At 47.4% G+C, this 12,977-nt stretch overlaps 1 protein-coding gene across 2 annotated transcripts in view; it reads left to right on the top strand.

The window, feature by feature from the left end:
* Positions 1 to 1,806: 1,806 nt before the first annotated feature.
* LOC135919335 (mediator of DNA damage checkpoint protein 1-like) overlaps positions 1,807 to 12,977 on the top strand; it is a 28,304-nt gene continuing 17,133 nt past the window's right edge. Inside the window, exons 1-5 of one of the 2 annotated variants that reach the window (XM_065453086.1) lie at positions 1,807 to 1,933; positions 6,108 to 6,165; positions 7,740 to 7,831; positions 8,717 to 8,821; positions 12,552 to 12,602. In XM_065453086.1, coding sequence (XP_065309158.1) covers positions 1,889 to 1,933; positions 6,108 to 6,165; positions 7,740 to 7,831; positions 8,717 to 8,821; positions 12,552 to 12,602 — 351 coding nt within the window. In that variant the 5' untranslated portion in view covers positions 1,807 to 1,888. The remainder of the gene's footprint in view (positions 1,934 to 6,107; positions 6,166 to 7,739; positions 7,832 to 8,716; positions 8,822 to 12,551; positions 12,603 to 12,977) is intronic. The other variant, XM_065453087.1, reaches the window with a different exon arrangement.

The following is a 12,977-nucleotide window of genomic DNA, read 5'->3' as shown; positions in this document are numbered from 1 at the left end:
TCCACTCAGTCGTGCAAGCGGTTCTGCAGGAGTGTGCACTCGTCTGTTGAAGTTACGAGCTCGCAGAAGGGTTCACACACCATGTCTTCATACATAGGAAAAGAAAAGGAACCGTAGGCTTATGTCACTTTGCACGATCACCGTGAGACCGCGTGCACGCCACATCCGCAACCACGGTAAACATTGCGCCGCTTCGGCTCTCGTCATTCATAGTGGAGAGCCAAAACTAGCAGAATTTTGTAATTTCCCACAACAGCCTGTATTACGAAGCACAATGTTCACTTTCTCCGCACCATACATCCCCCGTGATATGTCCAATAACACACGTATATCCCATTGCGTTAGCTCCAGCGGCTCTCTTGCACGACTTTGTCATCATTTTGAACTGTCGCATTTATATCGAATATTTGGTGGAAGTTTTCAGGATAGCGCTTTACAGCGTGTCATATCCCGGTCCCAGCTTCGCTGCAAAAGTTCTTTTTCTGACCGGCAAAAATACTGTCACTAATTCGTGAGCAGCGCGAAGCTACAATGCAAACCACGTTCGACACTGCTTAGCAGTTGAAGAAGCATTAGTCCTTTTTCAGGAATTTATAAAGTGAAGGTTTCCTTGTGATCACTCCCTGGAATTTCCTCACCATGGCTTCTGGGCGCTGTTGCTGTCTTGTTCAAAAAGTCACACTAAAAAGAAAGTTAAATTACATGCCCTTTGCTAAGAATGAACTTCGGCCCTCCAGCACAGCAACCCGATCTTCTAAGCGTTGAGCTACAATGGTACTTATACATACTTCCATAGGACCAACGTCAACTAGCTTTGTATGTGAGTGCCTTGTATTTCCCATTGCGTAGTATGCGCATGCGAGCCCGGCAGTTTCCTTTGCGCCAAGGATCCAAGAATAAGATATGCAAATTAATAGCGTTTAATCAAACGCTTCACGAAGGCTTCGCTTCACAAAGATTGCGAGATTTTCCAGAAGCCAGCACTCGTTTCCCTGGCAGCTTCATAGTATTCTCGGGTGGATGACGAGTTCCGGTAACGATGACGACGATGACGATAATTATCATAATGATGACAATGATGGTAGGTTTGGTGGTGGTGATGATGATGATCGCTAATAATATCTCCTTTAGGTCAGAGTGGCGACGAATATAGTCACCCATCATGTGTGATTGGGGGTTATGTCGCAATGTAGCATTCTGCCTACCTCTGCATTATCTCGTAAAGTTATCTGTACCAGGGACGATTCCTTTCATCTAATAAAGTGGCGAGCAGAGGACGGAGCGCGGATTGTCAAATCTTTAGGGGCTTTCGCCCTTCCTTTTGGGCAATTTAATTCTGCGACTTCCACATTTGAGCAAGGTACTACTGAGATAGACAATAGTAGATTCAAGACTTTTTGTGAAGAGAGGGAAGATCGAGGCGAGTACAGATGGGAGAGGTAGGCAATATGCTAGAATGCACTATTTGAAGTAAAACCTCATTGCCTCAAGCGGGCTATGTAATCTCTCTGTCGCCGTCCCGTTTCCATGGAGATACCAACAGAAATCATCATCATGGTTGCTAAGTGCAGTCAAAGGTTTGACCGAGCCGGCGCCCGTTTCTTACCGGAACACCTAATTCTGCTAATTTTTTTATGGTCTCAAGACTCGTTTATTTAACATTCGGCACTTCTTATTACTGGAAGGCATCTGCGTAATTAAAATCTAATTCATTATGATTCTTATTATTCACCTTGTTTTTCCGTCCAATTAATGGTTTAAACCCACAGCCTTCTCACGAGGCGCGCGCACGTTGAACGTGCCAAAGGCAGAAGAAGAAACGACCCGAGTTTTTGCGTCACGGAACAAGCCAGCAAGCTCTCGGTTCCGCGCTGCTTCTCCTCCCGCGATGCAAGACCTGCGGTTTCTCCGCTGTATTCTCTACTTCTGCACCGTAAGTAGGCGGATCGAAACAGTACCAGGCCTATTTATGAAGATTATTGCTTATTCCCAACAGCCATCCTTAGTGATGTCTCTTACGACGCTTCTCATGGGAAGCGAGTATCTCTTAAGATTTGTGCGCTGCTAACCTCCTGGTCGCGGGTTCGATCCACGTCGTGGCGGCAGCAACTTGTTGATGAGAGGCACGAAGGCACTTTTACTCAGATGAGCGCACGGTGAAGAATCCAATGAGATAAAAAAAAACTGGCTGTGGCTTAGCTAAGGTTAAGCCCAGGATGCGAAGCATACTAGCCTTTGTTTTAACGCGACAGCGTTAAGGAGCTCGTGTCGCAGAAAAGCCGGTGTCGTCGGCGTCGGCTCAGGCGTACGGCGCTTCCTCAGGCGTATATTTCGTTGTCGCGCCGAACGCTGCGTTGCTCGACGCTCACCGCGTCCGATGCGGGGCGCGTAGTCGCTGCGCCGTAGCAAAGCCATTTCTCTATAGCAAAGCCACCTAGAAACAGTCTCTGTAGCACGCCGCAACCTTCGCTTCTGATTCCAACGAGCAGCTCTGCCTCTAGGAGGCATCTCACCTCGTGAGTGTCAAGCAGAGGCAAGCGCAGCTGCTTATATACCGCCGCGACGCCGCGAGCGACGGCGCGAGTTGGAGCCCCGTTTCTCCTCTGTCATAACGTCACGGTGTCACGTGATCAGCCTTGAAGGCGACGCCGCGAGCGATGGCGCGAGTTGGAGCCCCGTTTCTCCTCTGTCGTGACGTCATGGTGTCACGTGGTATTGAAGGCGACACCGCCGCGCCTAAGGAGCTGGGTTGAGCTCTAGTAATACGCTTCGCATAAAAATAATCCGGGTTCTCCCACTGCGGCATGCGTTATGTTGTCTTCAACCATAGCTACTGGTCCGGTGGTAGTGGTAAGGGTTTTAAGGGGGAAAATAATTTCTGCAAGTTACATTGTGACTGCTTACATGGCTACACAGGCAAGGTATCAATAAAGCAAGGCACAGCTAGATATAACAAACGTCTGAGACGCTCAGAACCACCGGACTACTGGCCTACGTGCACGGAGGAAGGAAAATAAAAAAAAAACTAGAGAGGCCCTACCCACTCCGCGCCTTAGGAGAAAAGTGTGGTTGAAGACATGTGGTAATTTTTGCTGTAGCGGCCATGTTGTCGGAACACAATGGCGGTTTGGCTATGGTGGGCAGTCCTCAAGCGTGTACTGCCCAGTATAGGTCTCGTGCCGTGGCAAAGGCGTCGTTTATACAGGATCGCGTTACTCTCCGTGTTGTGTTCCGCCGTTTTATATAGACGGTGCTCTCCCGGCTGTTGCTGTGGCCAGGTGAGAATGGAAGAAATAAAAAGCATGAAACGAGTGCGCACGCAACGCCGTGAGCCACGTATACACGCCATGGAACAAGGACGATCTGGGTACATATTACCCGTCTCTGGTGAATCCATGCTAACGCGTCATCACACACTGAAATCGCCGTGCTTCCGAATATGTGCGATCAACTCCTTGCAGATCAGTGTCAGCGGTGCAGTGTTCTCGCTCTTGAGAAGGGACGATCCATTTGTGGCACGCAAAACAGCCATGTGGAATGATGCGATAGAAGCGGCTCCTCTGAGTAAAGCTATGTTCACACTACGGTCGTAACGCGCGTAACAGCTCTTTCGGCGTATCGAACGTAACGGCTGTAAAAACGTTACGGCAGTTAAGCCGGCACCTTTGTTCACATTTACTGCTGCGTAAATTACGGCTTTTACAACAGGCCAATCAAATTTGGAGCTGCAGAATCGACGTCACCAGCGGTCCAATATGACTCCTGTCAACATGCGAGCGCTGGCCGAGATCGAAGAAATTCACGCTCAAAACAAACTTATAGTCATGTATTCAGTCGCCCAAAGACGACGGAGGCGACGCAGAAGGGTTTGGGTGCGGCAACTATTTCTCGATAGGGCCGTAGACGGCGATTTTCACAACCTTTTCGCCAAGCTCCGAGTTGACGCTGCGATGTTTCATAACTTCATGCGCATGTCGCCCCCGCAGTTCCGCTTCTTTGAAAACCTAGTGAGACCACTCATCGAAGTTCGGAGCATGCACCTGCGGCCATCGATTCCCCTAACGGATAAACCACATGAACTGAAAACAGTCTCGCAAGGCGCACTGCACAAACTTTCACGAACACAGCCAACCTAATCGTGCGCACGGAATGGCGGAAGGGCACTTCCCGCTCCCGGAGCTGTCTGCAGACGGGAGGACGGAAGTGTCGTCACCGGTTGTTGAAAACCGAAAGCTTATCGGTCATTGGCTGTGTCGCAACGGTCGTAATATAACAGTCGTAAATGTTGCCGACCCTTTAACACTCTCACCCACGATTTTTGCCTGAATTGCGCACGTTGTAACCTTTACGTTCGCAGTGTGAACTAGACGCATACGCTTGTTGCGCTTCCGCTTACGCATGTTACGAAAAATAGGCGCCTTACGAACGTAGTCTGAACATAGCATAATTAAGGGACGAACCCTCCTTACAGCAGATGTGTTATCTGTGTGCTCGAGGGGCGAAGGTAAGTGAAGGTTGGCGGATGCCGTGCAAGAGTGGACAAGGCCCGACAGAAGAACGTGTGCGCCTGCGCGCACGTCGAACGGCGGGTTGTCGCATGTGTAGGTCCGGTCAACGCGCTATAGCTGCACGCATGCGCGCTTACTGTTCGGCACCCGACGCATGATAGCACAGAACTTTGTTTACATGAAGGTACACTTATCGTGAGAACAATATAAGTGTGGTTGTGGTCAGTGTATGTAACCGCGTATCGACGTTCTCCTCTGCTGGCCTCTTCGTTGGCGCGCTGTGGCTCGTCACATCTCCACCGCGCGGACGCCCGGGAATTGTTGAATAAAGCAAAACGATTCCCGTAAAGCCACGACAGGCATACGTGTTTGTTCTCAGAAACTGCAGGTGGGCTAGCCATAGGGCCAGACATGCCTAAGGTGTCCCGGCGGTCTTGCGGTACGGTGAGAATGCACAGATTTGTTTCAGAAAACGGGCAAAAGTGGAGGGGACCAACCGGTCTTACAGTCTGACCTGTGGAGTTCGTTACGAACTCCTTTCAATGCTACAACGCAATACTCTGACGAAATTACTTAGGCAACGGTGTCCCGATGGTTAACACCGCGATCGGATCCATTGGTCCGGTCGCTGTGTAGGGTGTGCGCAAGCCACGCCATCTCCCGGCATCACTGAGTTTAACAAATAGTGACGTCAGGTCTTCTTCTCTGTTTTTACTTCCACCATGCCTACGTTTGTCCCAACCTACACCAAGGCTTCCTGGCGAACAACGCAGGGGAACGCTCTTACACAAGGGGCGCTAGAAATCTACCGGATCGTGGTTTACGAATGCGTAAAAAATTTTTAACTTTTATGTTTTACTCATCTTTGTGTTACCTTCGAACCTTGTTTTGTAGTAAACGAAGCTGTAAATACTCCTGTGCCTTGTACAGCCCACGAAGCAGTCTACATAGACATGTACACGTTAAGAATTGTCAACAAACTTTTATTGAGGGTCACTCTCAGAAATGCCGTCTTCCTTAAAACGGAAGTGCGAACCGCATACACCATGATTGAACTTATACAGTTGAAAGTCATGCGTTTTTTTATTATTGTATACAGCATATGAGTATCAATTTTGAAATGCTGCCATTAAGTATCGTTAAGTGTGTAGAGATGTGTCTATCAAATATTTATGCACGGTTTATTTCAGAGCTTGAAAATTTGCGATAATGGCTTGGCATGTATCATTGGATGTGTCTTGTATTTAGTTTTTTACTATTTGCTAAAGATATTGAAGATCATAAATTTATGCAGATGGTTTACTCTTTGTTGTGTTGTTAGCCCTGCAAGGCTGAACTTAACATCGGTAATGTTAACTAACTTTTTCAATTTTTAGTTCAGGCATCCTTTTATTTTTGATGGAAAATAAGTAAATTCAAATTCAAAATTCATTTAGCATCAAGCCTTGGCTTAGCTAATAGTAACGTTGGATCAAATCAGTCAACGCTGTCAGTCAGACAAATTGAATAGGTAGATAAATAAACCTATTTAATTTAATATATTCGTGCCAACGAGCATTCTCAAGAGCCTAAGGATACATTTCTGTTGTTTCTTTGCAGGCGAGCAACATTTTTTGGGTCGTTGCAAGTGTCTTGTTTTTCGGTAGTGGACCCAACAGTGAGTAATTATTGCTAATAATTAAATCTGCGCACCTTGCTAGTCCGGACGTCCTTAGGCATATCTTTTTACGACTTAAATCACTCAATTCCATGCTATCAGAGCTTACTTTGCTTCCTCCTGCACTGCTGGCACTATTCAATGTTTTTATGACGACTTTTGTGACAATTTATACTCATATTTAGCAGCGTATAGCTTCAAATGTATGGAAATGGTTTTGTTCGCTATGCAGAGATTTATTGCCAGCCACTATGGAGGGCGCAGATATAAGAAAAACACGAAAGTTGCGGTCTTCACAGGAGCATTTTGTCCATAAACAAACCTTTTAAGTAAACGACGTCATTCGAAGAGCAAGTCGAAATGTCGAACGTATACTTCCAAGATGACTCCTGTATGTACCTAATTAGATAATTCATTTATTGGTTAGCAGAAGAGAGCAGGCCACTGTTTTTGCCCTTGTAGGAGCGGAACGCACATCATGAGGCAGAACAGCTACACGTTGAGCTTAAGGTGCAATTTGGTGTCAGCTTTAGATGAAGGTACCGTGTTTTCTGGACTATAGACCATTTTCACGGCATCATGGCGAGCCCGTGGGCGCCGCCATCTTTGATCACGGGGTGACGCGTCCATGTCTTGCCTCAGCTGCCTCCGTTGCCTCCGCCTTTACAATCGATGTGCATGATGCCGGTGCGGCACAGCAAACATCTGTTTCGGTGGACATCTTAGGCGGCGCCTGGGTGCACGACACGAAGCTTTTGCGACCAGAGCTTCAGACGACGTGCAAGCGCTTTCGGAACTCATTACGCCACGTCCAAACGGTGCGAGCAGCCAATACGGCGCTTGTACTAAGAGCAGGAATAGAAATATATTTCAAGCGGTCCAAACTTTCCGCTAAGGTCTTTGTATTTTGCTCTTCGTTCTTCATTTGCCAATCACGTTGAAGCAATACTTTCTTGTCACGTGAACTTTAAAAGCTTAAAAGATTAAATTGCACGCGATGTGCACTGTCTTTAGGTCCGGGCTATAAAGGTGTTTATATATATATATATATATATATATATATATATATATATATATATATATATATATATATATATATATATATATATATATATATATATATATATATATATATATATATATATATATATATATCGGAGGCGCGCTCGAAGACAACGAGGCCAGTCCACGCCTGTCACATTTTGCCTCGCTAACTGGCAGAAATGTACGAATGTCTTCAAGAATTCGAGGTTGATATGTCGTGGTGCGCCAGGTTCACGAAATCACCTCAGGGATGAGCAGCCGTTCTTCGAATGCAACATGTCTGAAGTCTTTGGATTTGATGCCCACATAAAAAGTGATATAGAGCGGTTCTAGAATTGGCCGCTACAAGCAGTATAACCGAGAAATTATGCTTTTCTACACCTTGATAATAAAATTTCTGCTCAGCTACTGCACACTGGTGATCACGGAATGCAGACTCCTGTTTTCGAATGAATTCACGCGATGTGAACTACTCTTTTACCATTTACCGGAGCACCTGCTCCGCCTTCATTGCTGCTCCTTTCATACAGAGGATGGAGTCATCTTCGCCATTATCTATGGCGTCGGATGTGCCCTCAACCTAGTCAGCGACGTAACCATGCTCTATGCGTTGAGAAACCCGGTACGTGAACAGCGTAAGCTCTCGTTTCCAGATTTGTCTCTTGATTAGAATTTTCTAGGATTGCAAACAACATTGGCGGATAATCGCATCGGGCGTGACGTGTTTTCCGGAACGCACTTAGTCGCCAGTGTCCTCATACAGCGGTTCTAGGTTATTTAAGTGTCGGAATTGAAAGCCTTGAGCGACCTTGGTACTATAGAGGGAGATGTCTCCGAAGATTAATTACCAGGCGCACTATGAAAAAGCGACGATATAGCTCATGGAGTGCATAATTATGATGTCATGGCTCAGAATTCACATGGACAGCATAGCGTGCCAGCCCTCGTGCGATAGCATCCGAAACGAGGTGGTGCCTGTTTCTGGTTTGCACGCTTCTCCTGAACGCTCCGCAGTGCAGGAGGCAATCGCTAAGCACCACGTTCTCCCACATGGTGATGGGATGCAGTTTGTATGGATTCACTAGGTGTAAATTTCACTCACTCATCCTACCTTCGGCTACCGCATTAAGGTGATGCGTCTTTATGACGCAACATCACGCACACGAATTCGACGCGGTAACCATGACAGGGGACAGACGCCAGTGTCTAATTCAAGTAAGCTTGGCAACAGACAGCTAAATTGAAACATTGAGCGCGTTAGGGTGCGTTTCGTTTCACCGTTAGCAAATCTGTCGCGCAAGAACAGAGGCCATTTTGTGTCTATTCATTTCGTTATTGTTGAAACCGAGCTGCATATCTTCGTAATACGTGTGTCCTGTCGCATCACTGCACCATCCATGCAATTCCATTTGTCAGGCGAAGGTGTTTGCCTTACATGCCAGTACTGCTTAGAGGAGCGCCCTTGTATGACTGCTGATTCTTGTCGTCAATTCTGTTGCAAACGCAGAGTCAGGCAAAGCAGAAGTTTCGACTGTTCCTCATCTGGAACACCTTGTCTACCTGCGGCTGCTACGTCACAGACCTGTTCTTCAGTGACTTCTCGAGCAAGAACGTAAGACACCGCTGTTCGCCAAAGCTGAAATACTTCTATGGTGAACCTTAGCTTGTTATGCAAATCTTACTTTTTGTTATTTGACGAAACGACCAGACACTTCCTTATGTGTTGTCGATGGATAATATACAGGTTGTTCCAGCTATGAAAGGAAAAGAATAATTAATACGATATACGGTTATGGGAACAACGGTGTTCAGTCATAAGCTTTCTGCCGCCTTCGGCATAACTCTTCTGCACTCAATATCTGCCTAATCAGAAGGAATTATTAAAGGCTTTTGAATAATTTAATCAAGGACACGACTTCCAATTGGAAAGTTCTTATTGAGTCAAGAAACATCCCATTCAGTTGTTGTCAGTAGGCTATCTCTTGTGCAGTTATTCTTCGGTGCATTACGTTTAGCACGTGCAATACCAGAAAATGTCACCTGATTACCTAAGTTAGTGTCGTAACAGTAGCGATCCCGAAATTGATCTCAAGCGAATGGCCGGACTCGGAAATCCTCTGGAAGTGACAAGCTGTCGTTGTTGATTTAATGGTGTTGGCTTCCCTTGATCGCGAACTGCGTGTAACTACGCATGATGATAGCAGAGTGTACGCAGTGACCACCTGGTCACCGGGTCATGCAATGTGCGTATTTAGTTCTTGCGAAACACCGCTGTGATCTGTGTGGTGGTGTCATGACATGGCCATACACGTGATCACGCGACACATTTTCTATTTCGCTCTCAACGCGCAATGTGTGGAAAATAATTTCAGAGGACATAACGCGCTGAAAGCGATGGAGTGGCATCTTTTAAGACACCATAATACATTTCCCGTGTGAATTGAAGCTATAACTCACTAAATAAAAGGCTTTTAATTTACGATTAATAATTATACGGGTAATTAGTACACAAAATTGTCTTGGTGGTGGAAAAGGACGTATGACCGAACACCATAGGTCTCATAATCGCATATGGCGCCATAGTTTGTAAAAGATTGGTTAACGATTGTTTTAATTACTTACTGTGTATATATACGAATGAAACCAAATGCGACTTTCTGCCGCCATTATACGGGGGGCTGCTTCAAATATTCTGAGTCGTACGCTGCTACAATATCAAAGCGGGGCCTTGATTTGGGACGCGTTAGCGACGGACTCGCTGTGATGGCCGCAACCTCGAAGTGGTATACGCAGCGATAAAAATGGCCGTGACTTTGACGTTGATGGTTTAAGCTGCACATGCAGCGGTGTAGCCTAGTGGCGATGGCGTCGCGTTGCTGATGTTGAGGTCGCGGGTTCGTAACCGCCCGCGGCGGGAGCGTTTCCATGGCAGCGATACGTAAGAATGCTTCTGTGCTTAGATTTCAGCGCACGTTGAAGAATCATAAATGAAGAAAATGAATCCGGGGTGCACCCCCGTATACGGTGGGCCTCATAATGATAAGGTCAACTCTTGCGCACGCAATATCTCAGAACTTGTGTTTTTTTAACATTCCACCAGTTATGATCGCGGACTTTCTAATCATTCAGCTAACCGAAGCTGCAGTACTGGGTGCCTCCGCATTTCGAATGCCAAAGGCCACAGAAGTCAGACAGCCAACACTACCAGGTTTCATAGGAAGCTGTAGCATGGGAGCATTCCCAATCGTCCACAGGGCAACTATGAACGGCTACAGCCAGTCATTCCAGATTTCTCTGAATTTGTTCAGAGACGGATAGAAGTGCGTGAGTTACGCGCGCCGTGGTGACGCTGTGGCTATGGCTGTGCTGCAGCGGATATCCTTAGACCACTCAGCCCATCCTAATGGAATGCGAAGGGATTCACCCAATGAGACTCGAAGGCAACATTCACCTTCCAGAAGCGCTTGGATTTAAAGTGGACCGAAAGATGAACCGGTCAGCAGTCGAGTTAAGTAAGGGACGGTTAGAGTATTGGTGAAAAAAGAAACAGAAAAGAAATTGACACGACCGGATCCGTTACAAGCATAGGTAGCGGTACAACGTAGATAGAGAAGTTTTCAGCAAGCGAAAAAGGAATAAAGAGATGTACCCGAAAATTGGAGGACGCTTTAGCTTCGCCTTCAAGAGTGGAACGCGATAGCGTTCCCGTCGACCCGCCAAGGGGTGTAAGACAATGCGCTACGGCGCAGCGATCACTTAGCGGGCGCCCCGAATCGGACTTTGCATCCACCAATCACGCGGTGAGCGTTCGGCGCGGCAACGAAACGTGCACCTCAGCAAGCGGAACGAACCAAGGAACTCGGTGTCTCGGAGAGAGAAACGATCTACGCCAGCTAAACGGCTTGATCGGCACGGACAGCCGGACCGCGACGCGCCATGAAGGCCGACGCGATCATGGGGCTGACGCCTCGATGAGATCGTCCCTCATCTCGCTTGGGAGCACCACGCAGACGCATGACTCCTCGTAAGCAGCTCGGCGCACATCGCAGGGGACGCATCGCACGGGACGCATCGCAGGGGACGCCTCTGACGTGATCGCTGCGCCTTAGCACCAAACGAGCTAAGGCGCAGCGATCACGTCAGAGGCTTCCCGCATCGGATTCTGCACCTAGGAATCGCGCTATGAGCGGAAAGAGGGGCCGCGTCGCCTAAACACGAGAGTGCGAGTGACGCACGCTGGAAGTTGGAAGGGGAGAGAGCGAGAAATATTACTAAACGCAAGGGTAGTGGGGCATCCTCGCACCGGTCCCCGCACGGCCCGAAGGGGTGAAGCGGGCAAGTGGCGCGCCACGTGTTGGGGCAGCGCCGCCCATTGCGGGGAGGGGGTCCTCTGTGTTTGCCGCAAGATGGCTCTGCGTGTGCGCAGAGCGGAGAAGTGTAGCAAAAACGTACTTTGTTTTTCGTGTAACTGCGACTTCTATAAGTTACAGGCTCATAATTACCGATATACACCGCAGTATAACTTTGTACGGCACGTTTCTAAGGCAACACCGCATTAAGTAGACGCGCTTTCGAGCCGCCTTGAAGCAGCGAACTCGTGGTTGAGTGGTAGCGTCTCCGTCTCACACTCCGGAGACCCTGGTTTGATTCTCACCCAGCCGATCTTGCAAGTTGTTTTCTGTTTACGAAACGCCTTCCGGGATTTATCGCTCACGGTCGACACCGACGACACCGGCTTTTCAGCGACACGAGCTCCTTAACGCTGTCGCGTTAAAATGCTAGAATGAGAGGCACGTCTAGCATGCGTGAACAACTGAAGCAGGCTAGGTGACTAGTGCTCACCACGCCATTTCAAAGGGGACATAAGTAAATCCTCATAATAATAATATTAAATGCTGCCACCACCATTACCATCATGAGATGCGAGGATGAAATCCTGGCCACGGCGCCAGAATTTCGTTTTAATAATTAAATTAATTAATTGCTTGCGGTGCTTAACAATCTGATCTTAATCAGTGTGCGTATGAGACTGCGCTCCATATGACCAATTCCGTGCAGTACAGCGAAAGCTGTTGGACACGTCCAGAAACGAGATCCAGAAGAAGGGCTCCTCCATTGTACGCGCGTCTGATCGTTCGACGCCGGCTGCACGGAAGCTTCACGTAGGGATTACTCAAGTACAATGGGCGAGTCCTCCTTCCTTCTCTCGAATCTGTGGCTGGCTCTCGTTGTCAACGATCTGCTGACAAGAGCGCTCTACTACACTGCATGAACTGCCAGGAGGTCATTCGTGTTACATGTCAAGCTGCAACGATTGTTTGTTTGCACTTTCTTCTGTTTAGATAAAACTTGAAAAAGACCAGTTGCGAGACAAGGACGAAAAATCGTTTCGAGTAAGTGCAACGAACGACGCCCTTGCTTCTCTCATTGATTGTGGCGATTTCCCGAGCAAACTAACAGACAAACAATAAATAATGTACCAGACCTGTTAACGCGAACATTGACGAAGAAAACGTGACGCAAATGACGAGCAGGGAATTAGCTTTAAATGTCAATTATCATCTTATGCGGAGTGGTGCGAAATATATGTTTGTAATACGATAAAAGCAACACTGCACGCCTGGAGAAAGCCACTCATGAACGGACCGCAATGCTCGGCGTTGCAGCTTCTTGGAGCTTAAAGCGGTAATGACAGCAATACCGAAACTGTCTGCAGAAAAGCTATTACAAATTATTATTTAGGGTGCTCTGAAGCTAGCAGAACCTTT

The sequence above is a fragment of the Dermacentor albipictus genome, chromosome 2 (genome assembly GCF_038994185.2).
Source record: "Dermacentor albipictus isolate Rhodes 1998 colony chromosome 2, USDA_Dalb.pri_finalv2, whole genome shotgun sequence".
Classification (NCBI taxonomy): domain Eukaryota; kingdom Metazoa; phylum Arthropoda; class Arachnida; order Ixodida; family Ixodidae; genus Dermacentor; species Dermacentor albipictus.
This window is presented reverse-complemented; position numbering and strand designations above follow the sequence as displayed.